Source organism: Tursiops truncatus, chromosome 4 (assembly GCF_011762595.2).
Source record: "Tursiops truncatus isolate mTurTru1 chromosome 4, mTurTru1.mat.Y, whole genome shotgun sequence".
Classification (NCBI taxonomy): domain Eukaryota; kingdom Metazoa; phylum Chordata; class Mammalia; order Artiodactyla; family Delphinidae; genus Tursiops; species Tursiops truncatus.
In genome coordinates, this window is record NC_047037.1 from 73,404,632 (window position 1) to 73,432,215 (window position 27,584).

At 47.5% G+C, this 27,584-nt stretch overlaps 1 protein-coding gene across 2 annotated transcripts in view; it reads left to right on the plus strand.

Annotated features, from left to right (window-relative positions):
• SLC12A8 (solute carrier family 12 member 8) overlaps positions 1-27,584 on the plus strand; it is a 132,737-nt gene continuing 105,153 nt past the window's right edge. The window contains exons 1-4 of one of the 2 annotated variants that reach the window (XM_033855719.2): positions 4-269; positions 1,458-1,552; positions 19,602-19,748; positions 24,446-24,637. In XM_033855719.2, the coding sequence (XP_033711610.1) occupies positions 1,502-1,552; positions 19,602-19,748; positions 24,446-24,637 (390 nt within the window). In that variant the 5' untranslated portion in view covers positions 4-269; positions 1,458-1,501. Of the gene's footprint in view, positions 270-1,457; positions 1,553-19,601; positions 19,749-24,445; positions 24,638-27,584 lie in introns of both variants that reach the window. The other variant, XM_073804123.1, reaches the window with a different exon arrangement.

A 27,584-nucleotide genomic window follows, 5' to 3' on the forward strand; every position in this document is an offset into this window, starting at 1 on the left:
AGGTGACGAGGGTAATTCCTCCCCACACCTCAGCATGCCCGAGGGCACCTTCTTGGCAAAAGAATTCCACTTCCTGCGAGTCTGAGGGTCACCTGGTCGCGTGGCCGCTGCACTTTGGCAACCCCGGAGCGCAGTCACGGTCTCTTGCTCAGACGCTTCTGCACCTGTCCAGGGGGCTGCGGACCAGTGGGAGCCGCGGGCTCCCCCGCTCCCCAGCCTTTCTCACTCCTGCGTGCTGTGTAACGCGCAGGTCCTTAGAAGCAACTGCAGTGAGTAGGCTCGCGTCCTGTCCCCCTAATCCCAGGGCTGGGCGCCTCAGCGGGGGTGCGGTGAGCGAGCTGTCGAGGCGGTGGAGGCAGTAGCTGTTACGTTTGAGAGCATGCGGACCCTCCCCCTAGTCCACCCCCGCACCCTCACCCCCCCCCGCCCAGTTCCTCCCCACCCGTGTTAAGATTGCTGTTCCCTTCTTCTGGGAGCCCTCCTGGGCGGCGGCGGGTGCTCAGGCACCACCCTTGGGGAGGGGAAGTGTCTGCAGCCCCGTCCTTCTCCACCTGGACCGGAGAGTCGTGGCCCAGGTGCTCGAGCCCGGGCGGCATGCCTCGTCAGCGAGACAGCTGGGACCCGCGCCGCGCACACCTGGTTAGCCACGTGGCGGCGGGGCGGGGACTGGGCGGGCCCAGCGCTAGGAGCGGGCGTCCCGGGAACCGGTGAGGGCGGACGCCGCGCGGCTGGTGGGTGGGCAGTGTGTAGGGTGGTCTCGGGGCGGCTCCTCTCCCCGGGGAGCTCTGTCCTGTAGTCAGGGGGCCGGCTTGGGTCACCTTTGCCCGCCTGCTCAGGTAGACCCCCTCGCCGTCCCCTGGCGCGTCTACACACGGCCACTGGCACACGAGCCTCCCGCCGACCCCAGGGGTTCCTGAGAACTCGGTAAGGGCGGGGCCGAGGCTGGAGGGGGCGTGCGCTGCGCTGTATGGGGTTCCCGTAAGTAGGGGTGCCTGAGGGACGCGGGTCCCAGCGCTGACTCAGACGCGAAGGGTCGGTGCTGCGGCTCCGGAGCGGGTCTCGGTAAGTCTTTCACCACCTGCAACTGGCCCTAGTGAGCCGATGGTGCCCTTGCCCTGGACAAAGGGGTTCACAAGGATGGAGAGGAGTGTAAAACTGTCCTCAAGGGCTGGGCAGCTGGGCAGTTGGTTCTGACCCCCGTACTGAAGGAGCTCAGGGAAAAACAGAGAGCTGCAGGCAGCTGTGGCTTTCAAAGAACAGCAACATTTGAGCACAGGGAGGCTCTGAAGAATGAGTGGGATCTATCTGGGTACCAAAGAGGGAAGGAGATGTTTCCAGATGAGGCAGAACAAGGTCCCTCCCTCAGCCAGGGCCTTATCTGGTATAGAGGAAGGATGGGCCGTAAGGATCCAGGGAAGGAGGAGCCAGCCTGACCCAGAATCCTGTTTACCTTGCAGAGGGGTCTCCCCACCCAGACTCCCAGGACCCCCATTTCCGGAGAATGGCCCAGATGTCTCAAGTGCAGGAACTCTTCCATGAGGCAGCCCAGCAGGTAGGCCTGGGCGGTGTGGGGGTCATGAGCAAAGGTCACCAGGCAGGAAGCTGAATGGAAACATTACAGTGCACTATTTTAAAAGTAATGATCTCAGAAGTTTATTTTGGTATGCCAGCTTAATCGAGAAAATGTTACAGCCAATTCCTAACCATCTGTGCGCAAAAAATCTTCTTTGGTATTTGTAGTGGATTTTGAATCCTGGACACTCCTCTTCCCACCCCGTCCCACCCATGGAGGTTTTCCATGAACAGAGTGAGGACTCAGATAATATGAACTCCCGTTAATATTGAATCAAACCAATGTAAGAAGGTAATTCTATTTCTGAAAAACCCATATATGCTGAAGCCAAATAGATTTCTGGATTCTGTGATGTCTGCAGGTTTTGTTTTTTCTTTCTTTATCCTCTCCCTGCTGATCATTAGCGTTAGTAAACATTCAATGCAGGTATGGAATTGAAGTGGCTGCCCCTTAAAAACCAACCAACCAACCATACTTAGGCATTTGTCAGGAGGCTACTTGCACCCAGGGTCTTTGCTCTGTAATGATCACTCAACCATGAGGTTTTTACTGTCCCTTGGATTTCTCTCATCTTTATAGAGAGGGGTAGGAGGGTTTTCTGGCATTATAACAGGGGGGAATGAGCCCCCCAGAAGGAGAGAGAATCAACTCATAGCCTCACACAGTAGCAAGAGAGCAAGGTCCAACACTCGGGAGGCCTGAGCCAAAGGGCAGAGGCTAGTGAGGCAGATGGGGTTCGGGGTTGGTGGGGGAATCCAAACTGGCTAGTTACCCCTTCTTCATGTACATGGGTACACACGAAAAATGCAGCATCGTGGCTGGCAAGTGGCAAGTGCTCAGCAAAAGGTACCGCTCCCCTTCGCCCTGGCAGGCCCAGAGCTGTATCCTCCATCCTGTACTGAGCTCCTTATATCCAGCCCCTGAAGTATTCAATCTGCTTAGAAATGAGTGACTAGAGGTCCAGAATAGCTCCTCAGAGATATTTCAGATCTTGCCCAGAACTGTTTGCTCCTGAATGAAAAGGCCAGTGGCCAAGTTTTGAATGTGGTCAAGGACCCTTAGAGAACCTTGATTTATTTACTTTATTTAAAAAATTTATTTAGCTTGACCAGTCTCGCATCATACTGGCAATGCGTTTTCTTTGGGTTTGCAAGACTGTACATGAGTGTTTATGGCCCTAACATGTATTTGTGGACTACTTCCTAAATAATGGGTACTGTGTTAGGCTTGAAAAGGGTTACCAGATGGAAAACGTGAGGCCCTTGTCTCCAGGGATTCCAAAAAGAGAGCGCTTGTTTCATCTCTGTGAGAGGAATCTGATAAGGCTCAGCTGTGATCCTCTTTCTGTTTAAAACCTTCAATGGCTCCCCGTGTCCACCACTCAGAGTTCAAACTCCTTAGGCTAGGCCCTGCACAGTCTGACCCAGCCTGAGTTTCGAGCCTGGTCCCCTGCATCTTACTCCTTCTACCCCACCTTCTAGACGAAGGTCACCATTCCCGAGGCTCTGTGCTTGTGTCTTTTCCCTATGCTGGTCTTTGCTGATACTTCTCTCTCAGCTGATTTGCCACTGGAACCCTCCAAGTACCTAAGGCAGTGTCTGGCAGTCAAGGGGTCAGTAAATGTTAGTGCAAGCTAAATTGCTATGAGTGCCTTAAGAGACAGTTGATTTTTATTTAAAAAACTTTTATTTATTTATTTTGGCCACACCGTGCGGCATGCAGGATCTTAGTTCCCTGACCAGGAATTGAACCCATGCCCCCTGCAGTGGAAGTGGGGAGTCTTAACCACTGGACAGCCAGGGAAGTCCCGAGAGTTGATTTTTAAAATGATGGATGTAAAAAAAAAAAAAAAAAAAGTGATGGATGTAAAGGCCTATGCGTCACCTTCCTCTCCATCTCCCTCAATCTCTGAACATTGAGGGATTAGACAGTGTTGAATGTCATGGCCTTTGCTGTTCATTATCTAGACATCTTTGAAATCTGTCCCTTTGTCTCCCTTGCACTGTCTTGTCCAAGGTATTACTTCTTAATTGAATTGTTCATACCTTCCTAACTTCTTTCCTCACATCTCTTCTAAAGTGATCCCTTTTTAAAGCATAAGTCTGTGCATTTGCCTCCTCTGCTTAAGGCTTTTCAGTGGCTTCTCACTGCCTTTAGAATTCAGTTCTGACTCCTTGCCCTGGCCCCCACAGTCCCCTGTGATCTGCCTGGCTTCCCCTGCTCCCTCTGGCAGCATGCTCTGTCACTGCACTTGCCGTGTGGCATTGAAGTAAGCTGTTTCTTTCCTGTCTTCCTTGAGGCTGTGAACTCCTGAAGTTCAGGGGCATGTCTTATTCATTTTTGTGTCCTAAGTCCCTGCCATTAGTGCTCAGCATATGGAAGATGCTCAATCAATGCTGGCTCTACTTAAGGGAATTCACCTGGTTAGGGATTGAGGGAGCTGCTGTTTGTATTACATCTTGAAGTATCAGTGGTAAAGTTGGGAAGCACATCCCTGAGGCTGAGAGGGTAAGAAAATGATAATAACTACCAACTTATTATGGGCTGAACATTTACTATGCATTGTCTTCACAACAACATTCTGAAGTAGATATGATTATTTTGGTTGACAGATGAAAAATGGGGGTACTTTGAACCCAGGCATAGTTGTTGCCAAGGTCCGGGTTTTAATCCTTTCTGCTTTATGCCTCCTGCCCCAGTGGCCCGAGCAAAGCCTGTATGGGAACAGAGAGCAGGCTGGATGGCTGATATGTTCGAAGTGTCTGGCCCTCTAGAAGTTTCCCATGAACTTTTTCTCCCTTTACTCCAGGTCTGGGAGGCAGGAATTCTGCTAAGAGCTTTGAGGCCTGAAGAGCACGGGACTAAGAAGGCAGTGCCCAGTGGGAAGACAGGCTGGGAGTGGGGGGGGGGGGGGTGGGTGTTACCCTAAACCCTTCAGTTCAGATCTGCTCTGCTCTTGATCACTGTGACTGGAAAGTAGCTCTCAGGAGATTTGGCAAGAGTGGGGATGCTTGTGAGTTAGGTGGAGGGGTGAATGAATGGATTCTTTTTTTTTTTTTTTTTTTTTTTGCAGTACGTGGGCCCCTCACTGTTGTGGCCTCTCCCGTTGCGGAGCACAGGCTCCGGACGCACAGGCTCAGTGGCCATGGCTCACGGGCCCAGCCGCTCTGCGGCATGTGGGATCTTCCTGGACCGGGGCACGAACCTGCGTCCTCTGCATCGGCAGGCGGACTCTCAACCACTGCGCCACCAGGGAAGCCCAATGAATGGATTCTTGGTTTGGCTTTACTCATCTCAGGACCAGATGGGGTAGCTGTGTGTGTGTGTGTGTGTGTGTGTGTGTGTGTTGGTCAAGGGGACCAAGTGAGAAGAGGCTGTATATCTGAGAGTTGATGGTGCTGCCTGGGTCCAAGTACTGGCTCTAACCCTTTGTGACTCTGGGCAAGTTACTTCACCTGGCTAAGCCTTCGTATTCTCACCTATGAAACGACTACAGTAATAGAAAGTACCTTAGGGAATTATGAAGATTAACAGAGATAATTCATGTAAATGTTTAGTATAGCGCTCAGTTCATAGGACGCAGTCTGTAAATGTTGGCTAATAATAAAACTGATGCGGGGAGTATGTGTTTGGTCCACGAGGTAGTGATATAGATGGTCAGAGGGTTCAGTTGGCACATGAATGCATGACTCAGCACAGCAAGGTCAGGTAAAACACCTAAGGCAGGAGTCCCAAGTCCGGAGTGATTCCCTCGGCCAAAACCAGAGTGTGGTACATTGTGCAAGACACTATGGGCAATGTGGGGTGGGCAGTCCATTGAGGAAGATGGGCCTAGATGGGTCTGGAGTGGTTTGGGAATGTGTGTGTGTGTATTTGAGGGCCTGTTGAACCTGTGGAGGTGCGAGTCTTTTTCTGGGAGCCTCTGTCCCCAGGCACTGCATTGATGTGCAGTGTGGTTGGGTGGTGGACTTGAACCTGGAAACCTGGGTTCTGAATTCTGACTGTGCCACTAGATGTGCTGGGCCCTTGGGCAAGTTACTCTTGGGCTTGCAGTCTGCTTCTACAACTGCGAGACGGGGTGAGCATACCTGATTTTCAGGGTTCTTATGCCATATGCAGAAGGATCTGGCCCAGTGCCTGTCACGTTGTGAGCACTAAATACAGTGCATGTTCAGTGATTGGATGAAGCAGGTTTCACGCTGAAACCCAGTCGAGTAGGCTGTTTGTGAAACATGGGGCTGGAAAGCTAAGGAGCAGCTGGTGCCAGAGGGAGGTTAATGGAAGGCTGATGACCTTCGATTCCATGCGCGTCTCCATCGGTTGTTGGACAGAGAGGACTGTGACAGACACGGTGTGTCAGGAAGATGAAGCTGGCAGGAGAAAGCAGGTAGCTGGAGACAGGGAGAGAGGGAAAGTAGACATCTGTGCGAGGTCTGAAGTCCAGCAGGATCCAGCGCTGTTAGTGTGGGAAATGGGGAAAAGTCAGCTCAGTGTACCAGGTATTTATTGAGTGCCTGTTCTTGCCTGGATCTCCAGCTAGTGCTGCAGATATTAAAACAGAAACCTCTTAATTATGATGGAATAAGGGATGCCTCCCACTAATCTGATGTGCTATTTCCCTTCTCTTAGGGTTGGACAGTCTCCAGAAAAAGTTAAAGGGAAACAGTGTCATGCTGTGGCCCGAGAATGGGTCACCCAAAGCCTCAGATTAGCTAGTGCAACTCATATTCTTTCTTCTTTATCTGGCTGGAGACTTGAGCTCCAGCAGGAGTGGGTCTGTGAGGACCCTCTTCTAGGAAGTCTGTGGGATAGCTTCTGGCTGGCCTGAGCTAGTCACCCTAGAAACAAGCCTGATGCAGACCCAGCTGTGGCATCTGGTCCACGTTTGAGCCAGGGTGCCAGCTGCCTCTGACCCTGCACCAGGACTCCGCTCCACCAGACTCCCTGCCTTACCTTTCCCTTCTCTGTGCTCTCCTTTGCTCTTTCCCTGTCTTCCCCTCCTCAGTTCAGTGGCTTAACCTAGGTTAGCTCAGCGTGGCAAGAGAAAGAAAGAGAGTCTGGTCGAGTTGTGAGGCTGAGTGGCACCAACAAGAGAGGCAGAAGGAAGCGAGCATGTTAAGAGACAGAGGGGGTACAAATTATTGCAGCGAATAACTCTCAGACTCAAAAGAAAAAAGAGGCAGGGTGGTCCTTAGAGATCCTCTGGTCCAGGCCCCTTGCTTAGCTTGTCAGAAGAGAAGCCTAGAGATGTTTAATGACTTGCCCAAAGATACATACAAAGAGTGGCAGACCCTGGTGGGAACCAAGCCCATGACCCCCTGACCCCATAATACGGCTCTGGTTGATCTTAATGCAGTTAATCTTTAGGTTATAATTTTGAGCATTGGTCTCAGGCTTCATCGCACAAGCTTTGCTCTTGTTTTCTGTGCCCTTATTAGCCAGTGTACAGTGACGAACTGACTTATATTTTTGCTATGCGTTTTTCAGGCCCGTTTTAGCATCTTTAAAAAGCCAATATGCAAAGCAAGCCTTGGCAGCCACATGCTAGGTAACAGCATATTGCTTTGTTAGAATATAGAGAAATGAATGCATCTGAGGAGAAAAGGGAACCTAGGACAAGACTGTCTTGTTAGCACCTCTTGTACAGATAGGGAAACTGGGGTCCAGGGTGGTTGGGTGGAAGAGAAGAGCTCACATCTGGGATTCCTGGAGCCGTGACCCCTATCACCCTCCCAGCTTCTATAGGGCATGAAGCTTGTAAAGTTTTTAGCGATTCTCTTTAGTAAAAAGGATACAAATACAAAATTAGGTGTAATCTTTGGGAGGGACTTAATGCAAGTGAAGGGTGTTGGAGACTTAAGCTATTAGCTTCACTGTGAAAGACCAGTGGTACCCGGACAGAACCACCTATGTGAGGTGACAGAAGAAAAGAGGCTATGGTGCTGGAACCTGGGAGAGAAGAAAGGGCAGAAACCACTCTCGGGGTTGAGATAAGTCTGCAGCTTTCATGTGGGCTCTGTCGCCCTTTCCTTCTCTTTCTCTGTTATCTTCACCCCTTTCCACTTTACAGCCCTGTGTATCACTTAGCCTAGGAGGTCAACCCTGAAAATGACAGTGCTCTGAAAATGCTTCATATTTGTAAAAAGTGGAATGGAGACATTTTCTGGATGAAGGTTCCCTAGAAACTAGAATGAAAGTGATTCTTCACTGAAATGAATTAGGTGGGATTGTCTCACTTGTACCCACAGGATCTTCATTGGTAGAGGTGATTGAGTGAGGACACAGAGAGATCAGTGCCATTGGAAGAAGAATTTATTGCTTACATTTCCCAAGAGAAGGAGGAATGCCATGCAGGGCCACAGGGGAAGTGTCAGGTTCTGGTCAGGAGACAAAAGCAGGAATGAAGGGAAAGCCTGGGCCAGAGCCTTTGTTGTGCCCTGGGCAGGGCAGGGCAGAGCGAACAGCTTAGGACTGGCTGGTTTGAATAGTTCTGGTGGGCTTTGGCTATAGAGATGGTCTCTAGTTTCCTGGCACCTGGCCTGGGGATGATTTAGGGCAGGAGAAATACTGGCTCGTTGTGTGAGAATTAGATAAAGGGGGTGGCTTGGGGAATATACTCAGAATTGGTAAGTTTGCATACGAGAGACATGCTCCTCACCAGCTGTTTCCTATCTATAAGAACTGGTTAGCCCTGGGAAGGTTCGTCTCTTCCCTGATCCATAAGATTGATTGATTGATTGATTGATATTTTTGGCTGCGTTGGGTCTTTGTTGCGGCACACAGGCTTTCTCTAGTTGCAGAGAGCAGGGGCTACTCTTCATTGTGGTGCATGGGCTTCTCATTGCAGTGGCTTCTCTTGTTGCGGAGCATGGGCTCTAGGCGCGCAGGCTTCAGTATTTGTGGCACGCTGGCTCAGTAGTTGTGGTGCACGGGCTTAGTTTCTCCACGGCATGTGGGATCTTCCCAGACGAGGGCTCAAACCCATGTACCTTGCATTGTCAGGCGGATTCTTTTTTTTAATTTTTAAAAATTTATTTATTTTATTTATTTATTTTTGGCTGTTTGGGTCTTCGTTGCTGCGTGCAGGCTTTCTCTAGTTGCGGCAAGCAGGGACTACTCTTCGTTGAGGTGCACGGGCTTCTCATTGTGGTGGCTTCTCTTGCTGTGGAGCATGGGCTCTAGGGGCTCAGGCTTCAGTATTTGTGGCACACGGGCTCAGTAGTTGTGGCTCGTGGGCTCTAGAGCGCAGGCTCACTGATTAATTTGAAGCCATGGTAGCCTAGAGACCCTCATTTAGCCAAAAATGGTTATGTCTGGTCCAGGTGATAAATTTGCTCTAAAGTGAATCCCAGTGTTTATAGAACTTAAAACAGAAAGCTGTGACTCATTTTGAGTAGCTTTCCCTTTTTATTTTAGGCAATTATCAGTAGAAAAAAAAAAAAAACAACATATAAACAAACCCCAAAACCAAAAAACAACAACACAAAGCAAAGGCAAATTCTAATTTTTAAAAAAGATACACAAATGTTAGGGACAGACATTAATTTTACCAGAGACTTCTCTATTTTTAAGTAGACTATATTTCCAGTACATTTAAAATGTGATTCAAATCACATCTATCCACTGCATAAAATGAAGTTGAGTTATAAATATATTACTAACTTGAAGTCAGCATTTTATTTTTCAAATACTTCTAATAAAGTGGTAAATTTTTCTTCAAATAAAGATGTTACTATTTTTATTATACACGTACTACATGCATGCAGTAAAAAAATTTTTTTAAATGAGAGAATTATATAAAATTAAAAGCCTTCTTCCTCTGTTCCTTCACCACCATTCCCCAGAGACAGTCACTAATGGTTTCTGGTTTTCATTTTCCCTAGTGGTTATCATTATAACTTTAAATAATTTATTTATACCTCAATTTCTAGACTAAGTTATCAATTTATTATCAGTTTACTTATTGCTTCCTGATATGAAAAAAGAGGACATTGGCACATTTACTCTTCCTTCCATTTCTCTCATTTCATTTTGAATTTTTTGTTAGTTGGATTATTATTTTTACATTGTCAAGGTTTATAAAATTTATATATTTTTCTGTAATTGTAATGAGTATTTCCATGTTTGTTATAGTTGGTTATAAAAATTTTACACCTATAAATAGTACTATAAATTTACAATAGTAAGATGTATATGTGTGTGTTTAACTGAATAACCAAATGATGTTATTAGACTCATGGAGAAGAAAACACAAGCATAAGTTGTTAAGGCTTTGCTGCTTCTGAGCTACAGAGTCTTAATTTTTTTCAAGTTCCCTTTAATTCTTCTGGTTCATATGCAGCTACTGCTGTTTCTTATATCCCATGTCACCTTTTTTTGAGTATAATTCTCTTATCTTTTGGGTGACAGGAATTTTTTTCATATGTGGAATAGTGGTAGTAAATTACTCTTTCCTTTTCTAACTATAGAAGTATGGAAGGCCAAATTGTTTTCATGTGTTTAAAAAACAAACATTTTACAACAGATTGGATGCAGAAGTAGATATGGGAATCCAGCTGTATTCTATCAAGCCAGACATTAAAATGATCTGCAAAATGTATAACAAGGCATCTCTTTTCACTGAATATTTTTGTTTGGGAAAGTAGTTATTTTTCATGCAAACATGTTACTTATTTTAACAGATAATGGGTTTATTATTATTATGTTTAAATGATTAATAAGTATTTGAAAATATCTCCCTTTAAGTTTCTAATATGGTGAATACTGATAGTTGTAGCACGCATAAACAAAAGCTCTTTGGGATCCTCAGTAATTTTTAAGAATGTAAAGGGGTCTGGAGATCAAAAAGTTTGAGAATGGCTGCTCTAGAGATTAAATATACATTTAGGGTTTCCCTGGTGGCGCAGTGGTTGAGAGTCCGCCTGCTGATGCAGGGAACACGGGTTCGTGCCCTGGTCCGGGAAGATCCCACATGCCGCGGAGCGGCTGGGCCCGTGAGCCATGGCCGTTGAGCCTGCGCATCTGGAGCCTGTGCTCCGCAACGGGAGAGGCCACAACAGTGAGAGGCCCACATACTGCAAAAAAGGGAAAAAGAAAAGAGAGAAAAAAAAAAGAGAAAAATATACATTTAAGAATTTTCAGTTTGTTTAGAGTTAATATTGTACCACTTCAGTGTAAAATGCAGGAACTTGATAATCACATAGGCACGTTTACCAACCCTGCCATCCAGTCTTTTATGCTATATATGTTACTTCCATCTACATGATAAAGCCTCCAAGATAATGTTATGCCCAATGATTGCTGCGGCCTATGTCTTCTCCTAGCATTTGCTGGCTCTGAACTTGGAACTTCTCAGGTGCCTTGGAAGGCAGCTCTTCTCTTGGCTGCCCTGGGCTGCTCTATCACTTGCTTTTTTTTTGCCCCTCCAAGCCCATCTGCAGGAATCTCTCCAAATGTCTGATCTGCTAGTAGCACTTAGTTTTTTTCCCTTTCTAGTTATAACTATAGTTTCATACTTTAAAAAAAAACAAAACACATCTTTTCTGTCATTGTCATGGTAATTTGGAAGGTAGGAAAGTGCATATTCTGCTACCTTAAAAGAGGTGTCTAATGTCACTCTCTAAAGCACATTGTATTCATTCATTCATTCATTTAACTAACACATTTAGTAAGTATCTGTTCCATGTTAGGCACTAGAGGTACAAGAGTGAACAAGCTGTTCTTTAAATATGTCTGGGCTTCTTTTAAAAAATAAAAATTGCTTTTACTATTTATTTTTAAACTTTTGAAATTTTGATAACATTTCACACTTGTAGAAAGTCGCAGCAGTACAAACAACCACCATATACTCTTGACTCAGATTTACCAGTTATTAACATTTTGTCCTTTTGCTTTATTATTTGTGTGCTCTCTCTATATATATACATATATTTCTATTCCATATATATAATATATATTTTAATACCTATTATATTCGATTATATATATATTTTTCCTGAACCATTTGGAACTAATTTGTAGACATCATGTCCCCTTATCCATAAATACTTCATTGTCTATTTCCTGAGAATAGGACTTTTCTTTTACCTAACCACATTATATTTATCAAGATCAAGACCCTTAGGGAACTCCCTGGTCCAGTGGGTAGGACGCCACACTTTCATGGTCAAGGGCCTGGGTTCAACCCCTTGTCAGGGAACTAAGATCCCACAAGCTGCTTGGTGTGGTCAAATAAAATAAAATAAAATAACCATAGTCCATGCCTGGATGGCTGGACTATGGAATACTAAAAAAAAAAAAAAAAAAAAAATCAAGACATTTAACATTGATAAATCCTATTATCTAATCCACAGTTTCACAGTCCACTTTTGCCAGTTATCTCACTTATATCCTGTAGCTTTTTCTCCCGGACTGGGAGCCAATCCAGCATCACGCAGTGCATTTAGTCATCACACCTCTCTAGTCTCATTTAATCTGGAATGGTTCCTTAGCCTTTCTTTGTCTTTCGTGATCTTGACATTTTTTTGCAAAACACAGGCTAGTTTTTTTTGTAGAATATTTCTGAGTTTGGGACATGAACTCTCATGATTAGATTCAGGTTTTGCATTTTTGGCAGGAACTCATAGAATGATATTGTGTTCTTTTCCAGGCATCATATCAGGAGGGAGGTACAGGGTTTCCACTTGTCTCATTATTGGTAATGTTAACTTTGGTTACTTATTTAAGGTGGTGCCCACTAGGTTAATCCACTCTAAAGTTACTAATTTTCCCTTTGTAACTAATAAATAATTTGTTGGGGATACTTTGAGACTATGGAAATATCCAGTTCCTCATCAGTTTTCTACCCATTAGCTTTAGCAAACATTGATGATTCTTGGCAGACTCAGTTATTACTGTGATGGTTTCAGAATGGTGGTTTTCTAACATCATCATTTCTTCTACATATATTACTTGGTCTTCTATAAAGAAGAATTTTCCCTCCTTCCTCTTACTTTAATTTATTCATTTGCTTATATCTGTATGGACTCAGATTCTTATTTTTTCCATGTGTATTCTATTGCAATTATTATTGATTTTGATGTTCAAATTGTTCCAGATTTGGCCAGTGGGTGCCCCTTCAAGCTGGCTTCTATGTCCTTATGACACATCCTCATCATTTTTAGGAGCCCTTCCTTACTTTCTGGCACAAAATATTGTAGGCTTATTTTATACTTTTTCTGCCCCAGCCCTGAATCAGCTATTTCTCCAAAGAGCTCTGGCTCCTTAAAGTGAGAAATGGTATTTAGAGACCAAGATCTGGGTGCTAGGTATGTTCATTGCTACTGGGGTGTCTTGACTTACAGACCCTTTAAGTAGACAGATATATATTTATAGATATAGATATATAGATATGTATAGATACGTCTATCTCTATATATTAAAAACTATAAATTCAAACTGATACCTCTAATTCTAATTTATCACACCAGGGTTCATTCTTCTTTCCTCTTTTCTTAATTTTAACTGCCTTCTCCAACAGTGAGAAACTTGACTCCCAGTCGGTATATTTACTTATTTGCTTAGTCCTGCAATTCATGGAAAGTAGATTCAGGAGTGGTAACTCCTATCCCTGCAAAAAACAAACTTTCTATCTAGAATTTGTATTAGTTTGTAGTTAGTTATTTGTCTTTAGACTGAGAGCACATAGTCAAAGTACTATGTTCAAAAGTTAACTCTGGGGCTTCCCTGGTGGCGCAGTGGTTGAGAGTCTGCCTGCCGAGGCAGGGGACACGGGTTCGTGCCCCGGTCCGGGAAGATCCCGCATGCCGTGGAGCAGCTGGGCCCGTGAGCCATGGCCGCTGAGCCTGCGCGTCCGGAGCCTGTGCTCCGCAATGGGAGAGGCCACAACAGTGAGAGGCCCGCGTACCGCAAAAAAAAAAAAAAAAAGAAAAGTTAACTCTGCTCAGTTTTTTCCACTTTCGGTGTGGTTATATTATTCATTAGAATTATAGTTAGGTTAATTTGTTTCTCTTTGTATTCTGTTTTAATTTTTCTCTCTCATCCTGTCGATTTGATTTGATTTTGTTTAATTTTGAGTATATAAAACATTGATGTGATTCCAAACGTCAAAAGTACTTAGTACATAAGAATCCTTAAATGGGTATAGTATTGTCTGATCCACTGAAGCACCTAGAAAAATAAATCTATTGCAGTTGATTTTTAGCTGGTTTGCCTGTTACTGGGGGAGGGCATTAGGGTCTGTGTTTCTCCTCCTGATGTTAAACCGAGGTAGACTGTCTAGTGGCAGCCTGAGTCTCGCAGGAGGGCCCTGTCCTTTTGCCAAGGAGGCTGGGAAGGGAAGGGGAAGCTCTTGTTTAGGTGGCCATGGCATCGCTGCTGTGGGAATTTAGATCTGCGGGGTGCTGTCAGGCGCCCAGAGCATTGTGTCTTTGGGTTCTTCATTCTGAGCACAGAGGTGGCCGCTCTGTGGGGAATGAGCTGCTGTATAGCTCTGAGAGGCAGAGCTCGGGCAGGGGCCCCACCAACATCAATGCTGTCACAGCGTCCGCGGGTCTTGCCACTCCTGGGCCTGTGTGGTTGCTTGACCAGGTTGTGCCTTGGGAGATTCCCGGCCTTGGACCGGGATGCACAAGATGGAAGAGCCACAGATCAAGCACCGGGAACTACTGTTACGGAGACACTGGCTTTTGAACCTGTTCTGTGCAGAAGAGATCCGCACAGCCACGAAGATCTTACATTTCTAGGAGTGCCAAATCAGTGCTGACCAAGCGTGCTGCCCAGATTCGAATCCAGGGAAATCAGGCTTTGACCACTCCACGTGGGTCCTGCGGAGCAGTTCCCATTACCAGCTTCAGTCAGGGTAGCAGAGCGCTCATCGGACACCCATTCTCGAACTCCTAGTACAATACAGAAGGGGCCAGCTGCCCCAGCGCTGGGACTGGGCAGGGGTTGGAGAGAGGCAGATTTCAGGCTGAACTGTAGAGCAAGGATTCACCTGAAACATGAGGACGAGGTACCAGGGCAGATAGAAGATGCACAGTCAGTAAGACCTCTCTTCTTTCCTTCCCTCCCAACTTTCCTGATGAAATCCTCACCCCCATTTAAAACTGCCTGATGTGCTTCACGCTAACCAAAAAAACTTTCACGATTATCACCTCATCTAAACTGCGCAGCCCACCTTGAGGCTGTAGCTACTTGCATCAGATGCAGGTACCACAGGGGGCTGCTGGCCCGTGGAGCCCTGCTGCCCCCCTGCCCAGCTGCAGCTTGTGGTGCCTGTTCAGAGCCAGAGGAAAGGAATGTGGCACCCACTCTGCTCAGTGCGTCACAGTTCAGCAGCAGCTTGGGATATTCTCTGATGTGCGAGTAATAATTAAATAATTAGCTTTCAGGAAGCAAGCTGCTGGAGCATGTGTGCGTGCTCCAGGTAGACCCAGTCTTTGGGAGGAAGGGGCAGGCTATGTCTTGCTCTGATCCGCTCCTGACCCCAGTGGGCAGAAGCAGAGTTTCTTACCAGTCTCCTTTCCTCCAGCTGCCAGGAGAGAGAATACGTGTTTTCTCACATTTCAGATGTGTTCAGTAAGGCCTGGAGGGTGGCCTGTGGGAGGGCGGTGGCTGTTTGAGACAAGAGGCTCCTGGGTGGGAGCTCGCATCATTGCCTGTAGCAGAGCTTTTCTCTGTCTTACTCAGCTCCACTTGCTGGATGCAGGAAGTCACGTGTTTCCCACTCTGGACACATTTCAGGTGTGACTTCCCTGTCTTTCTAGATGCCCTGCTCGAGTGTGAAGATTCTCATGGGAGAAAGACTTCTACCTCTGAACTAAAACACCCACCAGGTGGCCGTGGTGTCTCCAGTGTGGGGTGCAGTCCTGGGCTTAGAGGGCCTGGCTCCTTGTTCTGGGAGGTTGGGAAGGAAAGCCCTAGCAACGAGCAGCGCACAGGTGCAATCACCCGTGGCCAGACTCCAAGCCTCTGTGCCCTGGAACCTGCCAAGTTGTCCCTGCCAACCTGAGGGTCCTCAGGAAAGAGAGGAACCTGCCCCCTGAGGATGTTTGTGGTCCCCTTTCTGAGGGATTGCTTTGCCCCTCACTTTTCTGTCTCTTCTTTCTTAGTTTCCACCCCTGCTTCCCAATAGCCTCCATACTGGGCACAGCACACATCCTACTGCCACCTGCCTTTCCCCGCAACCTGTCATGTCTGTCGTGGAGTGTTGAATGAGACTCTTGTTATTTTGGAATTGATGACTGGGGCCCAAATCTGAAGACAATGAGGTTCTAAGAGAGTTATCAACAGTTGGTACCAAGCACAAGATAGCCCAGAACTGGCCCAACTATCACCCCCTGTCACCCCAGCTATTCCACCTCCCTCTCTCTGGGCAACAGAAATGACTAGGGAGAGGCACAAAGGGAGAGTCTGTGAGCCACGGCCTTTGTGGGAGGGCATATATGAGACGAGATGAGCTTCCTTACCCTCCCATAAAGGAGGGGGTTTGGCATGCGGTCCCTGAGTGGGGGGGAGAAGCTGGTATTCTGTCCTCCTATTGGATGTCTGCTTATGCTGCAGACATGGCTCTGCCTGCAGCCTGTCTGCGCAAGAGCTGAAGGGGATCGGAGAGAGCTGGCAGGACAGACAGACAGCAGGGTTGGGGAGTAGCCAGTTGTGATACTGTGATTTATAATAAATAGATATTTGGCACAGAGCTCCTAAAACCCTTGGAATTTCCTAAGTGATAAAAGTGATAAGGTGTCTTGATATTCATAACAAATGCCTTCAGACACCACTGGGTTTATATTAGCGAGGAGACTTTTAGAATCACCTAGGATGGAGGCCGGTTACAGAGGAACCAGCCATGTGATTGGAGGGTTGGAACTTTCAGGGTAGGGGAAAGGAGCTGGAGGTTAAATCAGTCACCAATGACCAGTGATTTAATCAGTCATGCCTATGTGATGAAGCCGCCAGAAAAACCCAATAAAGAGGGTTTGGAGAGCTTCTGGGTTGGTGACCACGTGGAGATGGTGGGAGAGTGCTGCGCTGGGAGAGGGCATGGACCTCAAACCTTTCCCTAAACCCCCTCATCTAGTGGCTTCTGAGTCATATCCTTTCATAATAAGCTGGTAATCTAGTAAGTAAAATGTTTGTCTGAGTTCTGTGAGCTGCTCTAGCAAATTAACTGAACCCAAGACGGGGGTGGTGGGAACCTCTGATCAGTAGCCCGTGGGTCAGAAGCAGAGTGACAACGTGGACTTGGGATTGGCATCTGAGGGGCAGTCTGGTAGGACTGAGCCCTTGACTGTGGGATGGCACTGTCTCTGGGCGGGCAGTGTCGGAGTTGTCTTGAACTATGGGACACCCACTGGTGTCAGAGAATTGCTTGGTGTAGGAGAAACCACCCCCCACTGGCACTGGTGTCAGAATTGAGCTGGCCCGATGGTAGTTACTATGCAAGGGAGCTGGTTTGAGCTGCCTGTCAGGCCAGTACTCTCCACAAGACCAACCCTGGGGCAGTGCAGAAGGCTGAGGGCGTCCTGAAAGTGGGGAGGCTGGAGGGTGTGGTGGGCCAGGGAGAGGTGACAAGCATGGGCCCCGGGCTGGCGTTCTGTATTGATGTTGGTGGCAGCATGTCTGTGTGTGGGGGGGCGGGGGGCTGGGAATTGTCCCTTGGGGTCTCCCGAGTACCTATTTGTCATTTTATTCTAGGGTTCTCCATCTCATCCTGGCTCCCCTTTTTGGTGCTTTTGTTTCTTCTTCCTTTTCTCTCATTGGCTTATGTCTCTCTCTCTCTCTCAAAACATCAGGGCCCCAACCTTGGGTCAAACTTAGGTGTTTCTTGCCAGTATCAGATGAGCAGGGTTTGGGGAGACTTAGTTGTGTTCTTGTGTCACTTGGTAAGAAAAGGTATGTGCACTCCTCTAAATGTCCTGAAATAAACTGTCATGACTTGGGCACCAAACCCATTTCAAACCCTGTATACCTTCGCTTACACCTTTATTCTCAGGGTAAAGAGTCTCCTAAAGTTTCGGCCTCGTTCATCTGTGACGCACCTTTAAGGCTGATTCAGTCCAGTGAGATCCAGGGAGTGAAAAGCTTTTCATACCCCCATTAGGTAAATAAACAAATAAACAAAGCAGGTTTTACAGGGGAAATATGAAGGCTGTGATGACAGAGGAATACAGTTTCTAAAATCACAACAGGAATTTTAAGGGTGAAGCAGAGGTACTCACAATTAAGCGAAATCCAGGATGTTAGAAACTGCACCTGAAACATTGACATTTAGGAGAGAAAAGGGCCTGTGACCTGTGGTGCAGGTTGTACAGTCTGGGTTGGGGAATTCAAACCCCAGCTGTGGACCTAGGCTGGTTGTGTCTCTTCTCCAGGGCTTGCTTTCCTCGGCTGGCTGTAGACAGGGGCCCTCTCCCTGCCTCGCTCCCGGGGTGACCTGAGCCCCAAAGTGGGGAATTGATGTGGAAGCTGAAAGCACTCCCTAAATTATTACTCTTTGTTGCTGATAGTTGCTATTGTTATGACTGTTTCTAATAAATAGTAGCCCTGTAACAAGCCATGGTAGGAAGCGAACACAAGCAGAGACGGGAAGTTGGGCCAGGTCCTGAGTTTTGAGATTAGGATCCTAGAAAACAATCTTACTTACCACAAAGTCCCTTGGTACCATTTGTTCAAAGATAAGCATAGGTTGGCAGGGTCTTTGCTCTTAGCCAAGATCACTGTTCTCATGTTTATTGACTTTCAGGAGATTCCTCATTAGTGGTTTGCAAAAGACAGATGCACAGAGATATACAGAGATGGAAGGTGTTTCAGCTGGTGTCAGGAGCCCCCCGGCCCATCTGTCCTGCGTGGCTTCGCTGATGGCCCTGGTGATTTCTTGAGGCCCTTTTTTCATCTGTAGGTGTACGATACAAGGGGGAAAGCTGGGATCCTCTCCTTTCGTTTTGACTGAGCATAGTTGGTCTTTGGCCTTGGTCCTAGATCATGAGCGCACCCATTGTTCTCAGCTGTTCAGGGCCTCTGCCCCTGACTCTGGACCTTAGATGTCCCCTGTCCCTTGACTTCTCTGCCATCTCCCTGAGGTTATAGATCACATACGCGCACCAGTTAGACTTAGTGCACACGGTGGGTCTCAGTTGGGTGCCTCCCTTCCCCACCCCCAGGTGAGAATCACTTCATCACTGCTGCAGTAGTTTGAGGCCATTGGAAGAGTCCAGTGATGTCTGAATTTAGGTTAATTACTAAACCTGTGCAGGAGCAGTTCATCGTATGAGTGGCTACTGATTTTGTTTAAGATCGTTTTAGTATTTCCATAAGGTTTAGTCTTTTTAGTGAAGTTTCTGTATGAGTGTACTGTAAGTGCCTTTGTTATTTTTGAATTGGAAAAACGAGGAAAGCATCTATTTCACCACTTGTTAGCCTGTGATTCTAGACGACTGCCAAATGATGCCGTGGGATCCTGGGGTATGGGATGGAAGGGCACTTAGGCATCACTGTACCAGCCAGTGTTCAGTCAGGAACACAGAAACTGCCTAGATTTTTTCAACAGAGGGAATTTAATACATAGAATTCATTACAGAAGTGTTAGAAGGGCCAGAGGAGGAAAAGGTAAGTACAGGAAGGTTCCCCAAAGATTAGTAACTGCTGGAAGCTGCTCTTCCCACCAGGAAGGGAGAGACTGAAAGGGAGGATGGTGTCACCCAGAGCTCCTGACCGATGTCAGAGCTGGAGCCCAGCATCCCGCGCTCACCCGCATCCCAGTGGCTGGAACTCAGTCACGTGGCCACACCGCCTGTAAAGAGACTGGGAAATGCAGTCTCCCGAGTGGCCGGAAGGAAAGGGAACCGAGTTTGCTGAACAGCTTGTCTGCGCTGCAAACGGCGCAGGAATTGCTATGCGCACAGGCCTGCAGGGCATGGCCCAACAGGAGAGCTTTAAAGCTGAGTTCTCCCAGCACCCACCTCCGTTCCCTCCCCGCTCCAGCCCTCCCCACTGCTGCTGAGCTGATTCCTATGTGCCCTGTTTTCAGGAGGCTCTGGCCCAGCCCCAGCCCTGGTGGAAGATCCAGCTGTTCATATGGGAACCAGTGCTGTTCGGGACCTGGGATGGTGTGTTCACGTCCTGCATGATCAACATTTTTGGGGTTGTCCTTTTCTTGAGGACTGGCTGGCTGGTGGTGAGTGATGAGCTGGTGGCCCTGGAGCCTCCTGTGGGCCTGGGGCATGGAAAGCTCTGTCACCCTTGGGTATTCCACAGTGTAGTCAACAGATTCCTGAAGCACTGATGCTCCGGAAGCACAGAACAAGATCAAGTACATGGAGTAGCTAGTATTGCTTTTTAAATGAGAATCCTGAGAACCTGGGCCTCAGACAGAGGTTCCTGTGGAAGCCTCACCATGGATTTACCTACAGGAATATGAGCATGGAAGTCAGGGCACATTGTGGGTGGGACTAGAGGTGGGTCAGAGAGAGCAGGCTGATGGCAAGTTTGCCTCCAGTGTGTGACCATCTCCAGCTTTCCCGGTGTCCTTTAACTCGGCTGATGCCCTGCCTGGAGAGGGAGAGGGGGAGGGGGAGGGGAGGGGGAGGGGGAGGGAGAGGGGCAGGGAGAGGGAGAAGAAATTGTAAAAACCTACGGTTCTCCTCCGTGCCTTTCTCCTTACTTTCACACGGAACACTTCACTTGACACTGCTGGTCACCAGATTTCTCCCCACATCAAGCAATTCTGTGGCACCAGCTGAGTGTCCTACAATGTAACTCAATTCTGACACTACCTGGAGAGAGCATCAGATCCCACAGGTTAAGGGCTCCATCCCACAAAGCTGCCCCCACCCACTTCAGCTGCCAATCACAAGTCCAGGTTGTCACCTATGCTTCTGACCGAGGCTGTGCATCCGGGGTTCCCACGACCCCCCCATTCCCACGACCCACACCCCCCCAGATTCCATTAATTTGCTAGAGCAGCAGGGAAACACTTATTTATGTTTATTAGCTTATTAAAGGATTATGATCAAGACAGATGAAGGATACCTAGGGCAAAGTCTGCAAAGGTCCCAAGAGCAGGAACTTCTGTCCCCGTGGAGTTGGGGTGCATCACTCTCCTGGTATGTGGCTATGTTCACCCACCTGGAGGCTTTCCAACCCCATTCTTTGGGGATTTTTATAGCAGCTTCATCACACATGATCAATTATTAACTCCATTTCTAGCCCCTCTCCCCTCTCTAGAGAAGTGTGTATATGTGTGTTGGGGGTGGTGCTGGTGAAAACTCCAAGCTTCTAATCGCGGCTTGGTCTTTCTGGTGACCAGCCCCCATCCAGCAGCCCACTGACAGCGACCTCGTTAGAACAAAAAATGCTCCTTGTGTTTTTAATCGCTTAGGAATTTACAAGCGTTTTAGGAGCCCCGTGTCAGGGATGGGGTCAAAGACAAATGTTAGAACAAGAGATGCTTCTAGTGCTCTTGTCACTTAAGAAATGACAAGGTTTCAGGAGCTCTGTGCCAGGAACCAGGTGCAGAGACCAAGTTGACCCTTGAACAACATGGGTTTGAACTGCACGGTCCACTTATGCTCAGGTTTTTTTCAATAAATAATACAGTACTGCACGGTCCACGGTTGGTTGAATCCGTGGAAGGGAAACTGCAGATAGGAAGAGCTGACAATGGGACTTGAGCATCCGCAGATTTTGGTATCCAAGACCAGTCCCGGAATTAATCCCCTGTGGATACCTAGGGACGGCTGTATATATTTTCTGTCATCTCATGGAGGCAGAGAGAGAGAGGGGTATGTGTTTATGGCAAGAAATTGGCTCTATGATTTTGGGGGCTGGCAAGTCCCAAATCTGTAGGATAAGTGAGATGCAGGTAGGAATAGATGTTGCAGTTTTTTGAGTCCAAAACCTAGAAACTCAGACAGAACTACTGTGTTGCAGTCTGGAGACCAAATTCCTTCTTCTTCGGGAAGCCTCAGTCTTTGCTTTTAAGGCCTTCAACTGATTGCATGAGAACCACCCATATTATGGAGGATAATTTCCTTTACTTAAAGTCAGCTGATTGTGGGACTTCCCTGGCGGTCCAGCGGTTAAGACTCCGCGCTTCCAATGCAGGGGCCGCAGGTTCCATCCCTGGTCGGGGAACTAAGATCCCCCATGCCACGTGGCGTGGCCAAAAGATAAAAAAAAAAAGTCAGCTGATTGTACATGTTAATCCCATCTTAAAAATACATTTACAGCAACTTCTAGACTAGTATTTGACTAAACAACTGGTCACCGTAATCTCGCCAAGTTGGCACATAAAGTTAACCATCACGTCTGCAAATTCCAGGGGATGAAGCTTCACTGTTGTGGGGTGTATGGGGTTCTTAGTCCTCTTAGGAGGCCTGGTTGAGGCCACACCTTCCTCAGCTCTTGCTCTACTCCGTACCCAGGCCCTTAGCTCAGGGTTCAGCCTTAGCCATAGCCAGGATGGGTCTGAAAGTTTTCTTTATTAACGTGTGGAAGAGCAAGAGCAAGGTTAGCAACCTCTCTGGTGTGGGTGTCTCTCATACTCCTCCCAAACTTACAGGGGCCCCCACTTCCAAAAACACAAATCCTCCAGCTCAGATGCCATTCTCAGGCTTCTGGGATCAACCTCCGATTTTTCCCCTTCCCGGACGCCGCCCCACTGCCCAGCACCTCTCCAGCCTGTGTCCAGGGGAGGCCCAGCAACCTGACTGCTGTGGCAGAGGAAGGCCTGGCACTGACAGCCTGGGCCCCTGGGCTCTGCCTCACGCAGGGGCTGCTTATGGAACGGTGGAAGGAGAGAGGGGTAAGCTCTCTCTATTTCTATTCTTAAATCTTAGGGCCTCCTCTTAACCCTCTCGCTGGGTGACTTTTTTGAGAAATGGCTATCCAGAAGTGTCAGTCCCATCCCCAAAGTGAAGTACAAGTTGTGTTAATTATTTATTGCTGCACAACAAATTATCCCAACACTTAGCGGCTTAAAGCAACAAATATGTGTTATTTTGTCATTACTGTGGTTCAGGGATCCAGGAGCAACTTAGCTGGGTGCCTCTGGCTCAGGGTTTCTCATGGGGTTGCAGCCAAGCTGTCAGTCAGGGCTGCACTCTCATCGGAAGGCTCCACTGGCAGAGGGTCTGTTTCCAGGATCACTTGTGAGGTTGTTGTCAGGCTTTGTCACGTGGGCCTCTTCATAGGGTTGCCTCAGTAACTGCAGCTGGCTTCCCTCAGGGCCAGCAACCTAAGAGAGAGGGAGGGAGCAAGTGCCCAAGACGAAAGCCACGGTCTTCTCATACGCTCATCTCAAAAGTGACACCCCATCACTTCTGCGGGGCTCTGCTCATTAAAAGTGAGTCACTCCATCCAGCCCCCGCTCAAGGGGAGCAGATCACACAAGGGCACGAATGCCAGGAGGTGGGGACCCCTGGGACCATCTTTGAGGCTGCTACCACACAAATACATCCTTTTGTCCTAAAATGATCTCTCCTTTTCAATTGACATTAGTTTTACCTGAAAAATCATATTTGAACATGGAAAGAAAGGTAAATGTGAAATGCCAAAAATAAGGTAGAGCTTCTAGAGGATAACATAAAATTAAAATAAGTAGAGGTCATGCCCGAGTCATTTTTAAATAGAAAATATTAATTCTAAAGAATAATTTGGCAGCATATTTATAATTTAGAAAACGTTAAAGTGGCAATTTTGGTATGAAAACTTAAAGACTGGTACAGACTTTTAAAAATTATCCCATGTAGACAATTTAAAAGCACGAACAAAGGAAGAAAATAGTAATTATATAAGTTCATTAAAAATATAAAAACAGCAAAATAAGTAACTGAATAAAGCATAACTGAATATAACCTAATTCTTTAGGTACCATATAGTCTACCGTGGCGAACTTTAGATCCAGTTTTTCCCCTTCTCTATCAACAGAATCATAATTTTCTTGGTATGGCATTACTCTCAGCTGAAAATCCAACAGCTTAACAAATACAATAATCCCACTTCATTCTCCAACCTCCATCTAAATATCAATAGATGTCAAAATAGAAATAAAATATTTACCTCTTTTTCTCCCCCCTCCCCATGCTTCTCTGCTCATTTATAAAAGGTTTTTCATATAAATAAACCAATTTTTCAATGCAGTGAACTTCTAAACGTTCAAATAACTTGCAGGTGATAAGCATTTTTAAATGTCAGAAGTGCGAGAAGAGAGTAGATGCAGTATGGGCGGCAAGAGTGCTGTGCACACAAATGAAAGAGAAATGGGGAAAGCAAGGGAAAAAACCCCAAACCTAATCCTGCTCTCTTGGCAGCCCAGAGGTAAAGATGGGCTTTGGAACAAGACTCAGTGTGATAAGTGCTGTGATAAGCACTGAGTCCTGGGTACTACTGGAGCCAGAGGAAGGCTCCCAGGGACGGCTTCCTGCAGGAGGAAACTCTAACCCCTGTCTTGAGGGATGCGTTGGAGTGAACCTGCCAAGGAAGAGGAACGGGCAGAAAGGCATTCCAGGCAGGGGATCCGCATGGGTGTGTGTGGGGGGGGCAAGGGGGCACGTGACTTCGCGCTGGGGCGCCGCGTGCGTCTGGGGGAGGGCTGTCGGCAGAGGGATGAGGGGGCCTGGGGAGGTGGAGAGGGGAGAGACCAGGAGGGGCTTCAAGAGGGTATGGCATGGCTTCGACTTGACATTGTCGGCGCTGGGAAGTCTCTTAAGAGTTTGCTGCAGGGACACTACATTCATCTGGAATCCCTTCCAGGCCTTACTCCTGTGGCCCTTGGTCCTTTTCCAGCGGGCCCACCCCCGGGGGCGTGGGAGCGGTGGGCAGTGCTCCCTCCGTGCCCTAACCCTGACCTGGCTCCTTGCTCTTCCGCCGCAGGGAAACACGGGAGTGCTCGTGGGTGTGTTTCTGGTGTCCTTCGTCGCCCTGGTGGCCCTGGTCACAGTGCTGTCCGGCATCGGGGTTGGGGAGCACTGCGACGTGGGCACCGGCGGCGTCTACTCCATGATCGCGGCGGTCCTCGGCGGGCAGACCGGAGGCGCCATCGGGCTGCTGTACGTGCTTGGACAGGTGAGGCCACTGGCCAATGGAATCGCTTACCTTGCCTTGCTTTCTGCCACCTTCTTCTCATCCACGTTCCCCTCTGACCTGGTGACAGGCAAGTGGGCAGTTGCGGGGAGCTCATAGTGGAAACAAGCTCATAGTCCAGGGCCCTGACCTTCAGTCCAGGGCTCCGTCCTTTCCACCCCCTTTGCCTCTGGAGTCCTGCTTCCACCAGGGAGCTGGGTCTGGGCTGGGACCATCCTTACAGACTGTTCTAGGGAGGGGAGTGCACAGCAGTGGCCGGAGCCGGGGTGGCAGCTGGGTGGCCCGGTCCCGGGGGCACTTTTACACTGAAAAGGGGACATTTTGCCTGTGCCAAGGACTTCCTTAGAAGCAGGCTGTTCTCAAATGAACCGGAGCTCTAGGCGCATTGATAGCTTGATGGCCTGAACAGGGAGGCTGAAAGCCCCTGTGTGGATGCTGTGTCTGAGAAGGAGAATACTAATGTGGATGGAGGCCCTCAGAAAACCACTGAGTAGGGAGAAGTACTGAAGCGTGTTTAGCTAAAACACAGGGACGGTGACCTAATGCTGAGGAAGCAAATGCGGACCTTAAGAAGCAGCTCTTTGTAAGCACTTCTTGGACTGAAAAAGGCTTTAATGATGGTGCAAAGGGTGGTGGGTGGCTGAAAAAACAGTTAAAAGAATCTGTCTGAGTAAGAGTACAAGAGTCTCCTCAAAGAAAGTGTCGGTCTGTTTCTTTTATTTTTAAAGCAGCAGGGGCAGGGTATTGTAGCAAAAATACATCTGATTCTCCAACAGCACAAAGCTGTGTGTGTGTGTGTGTGTGTGTGTGTGTAGGGGAGATGTGTGGAAGGCAGACACATGGTCAGTGCACTCTTAAAAACAACTTGCCTTTATGGAGAAAGATCTTTAAGCCTGGGAGTTTGGAAGTGAGTAATAAACTGTCAGTTTACTTTATTACCCTGGGGATTTGTATATCGATTTTTTTTTTTTTTTTTTGCTTCTCTGCTATTTTATAGCCAAGCAGTCTGCAAGATGGACAAACAGCAGTCCTCACTTTCCCTGCTCTCTGGGTAGACAAAAAGCTCCACTCTTGAAGCAGATACCACAGACAGGGGACCAGCGCTGAGGTCTGGGCCTCCCCACCTCCCATAGAGAGGAAGCCTCCTGTATGTGAGGTGACTTGGAGGAAAGGTACTCACAAAGAAAGACACAAGCTACCAAAACTCAAGAAGAAACAGAAAATCAGAATGCACCTACATAAGTAAAGAGATTGAATTAGCAATCAAAAAACTTCTTACTAAGAAAAGCCAGAAACATTGGTGCCCCTCTGGTCAGGGTCCTCTCCATGCCTCTGCTGCTTCCGCAGCTGAGCTGGGTGGGCTTCCTAATCAGGGTGTGGCTGCTAATCCTTTTTATATGTTGCTAGATTCAGTTGGCTAGTATTTTGTTGAGGATTTTTGCCTATATATTATGAGGGATGTTGGTCTGTAGCTTTCTTGTGATATCTTTGTCTAGTTTTGGTGTCATGTTCATGCTGGCCTCACAGAATGAGTTGGGAGGTGTTCCCTCCTCTTCTATTTTTGGGAAGAGTTTGTGAAGGATTGGTGTTAATTCTTCTTTAAACGTTTGGTAGAGTTTGGTGGTGAAACCATATGGTCCTGGGCTTTTCTTTGCAGGAAGTCTTTTGATTACTAATTCAGTCTCTTTACTTATATAGGCGTATTCCGATTTTCTGTTTCTTCTTGAGTTTTGGTAGGTTGTGTCTTTCTAGCAGTTTGTCCATTTTATCTGGGTTATCTAAGGTTTTGGCATATAATCATTCATAGATTCCCTTATAATCTTTTTTTTTGTTTTTGTAAGATTGGTAGCAATGGCCTCCCTTTCATTCCTGATTTTAATCATTCGAGTCTTCTCTCTTTTTTTCTTACTCAGTTTAGTTCAAGGTTTGTCTGCAAAGAAGCAATTTTTGGTTTTGTTGCTTTTCTCTATTCTTTTTCTGACCTCTATTTCATTTATTTCTGCTCCAATCTCTATTATTTCCTTCCTTCTGCTTGCTGTGGGTTTAGTTCACTCTTCTTTTTCCAGTTCCTTAAGGTGGAAGGTTATGTCATTGATTTGAGATCTTTTTCTTCCAGGATGTGGTTGGGTTTTCTGAGGGTCCTTATTCCTGTTTCTTATTACCCCTAATTCCCTCATCCCAGGGCATGCATGCACTCATGTGTCTTTAGTAATTGCCAGAGGAGATGGCCTGTTGTGCCCCGGAGCAGGGTCAGCAAACTTCTTCTATAGAGGGCTAGAGAGTAAATGTTTTAGTTTTTTGTGAGGGTGTCATAGGTCTCTGTCACAGTGACTCAACTCTGCTGTGTAAGTGTGAAAGCAGCCATAGACAGTTTGAAGCGGGCATGGCTGTGTGCCAGTCAAACTTATGCCCAAAGCAGGCGGCAGCAGGATTTGGTCAGAGGGCCGAAGTTTGCCGGCCCTTGCCCCAGAGCATCAACGTTTAGGAGATACAGACGCTTAAAATAATGATTTTTTTTTTCCTTTCCACGGTACGCAGGCCTTTCACCGCTGTGGCCTCTCCCGTTGCGGAGCACAGGCTCCGGACGCGCAGGCCCAGCGGCCATGGCTCACGGGCCCAGCCGCTCCGCGGCATGTGGGATCCTCCCAGACCGGGCACGAACCCGTGTCCCCTGCATCGGCAGGCGGACTCTCAACCACTGCGCCACCAGGGAAGCCCTAAAATAATGATTTTTAAAGCTTACAAAATCTTTCCATTTCCTTGTATCCTCCCAAACCCTTCCCCATTCATCTCTCTGAGACGTTGATGTGGGGCCTGTAGTGTGGGGTCAGACCCCTGGGCCAGTGGAGGAGGCGATGAACTGGGGTCTCTCCTCACTCCCTGCCCCACTCACCTGAGCACTTCTTTGGGGCTGCTAACCCTGGACACC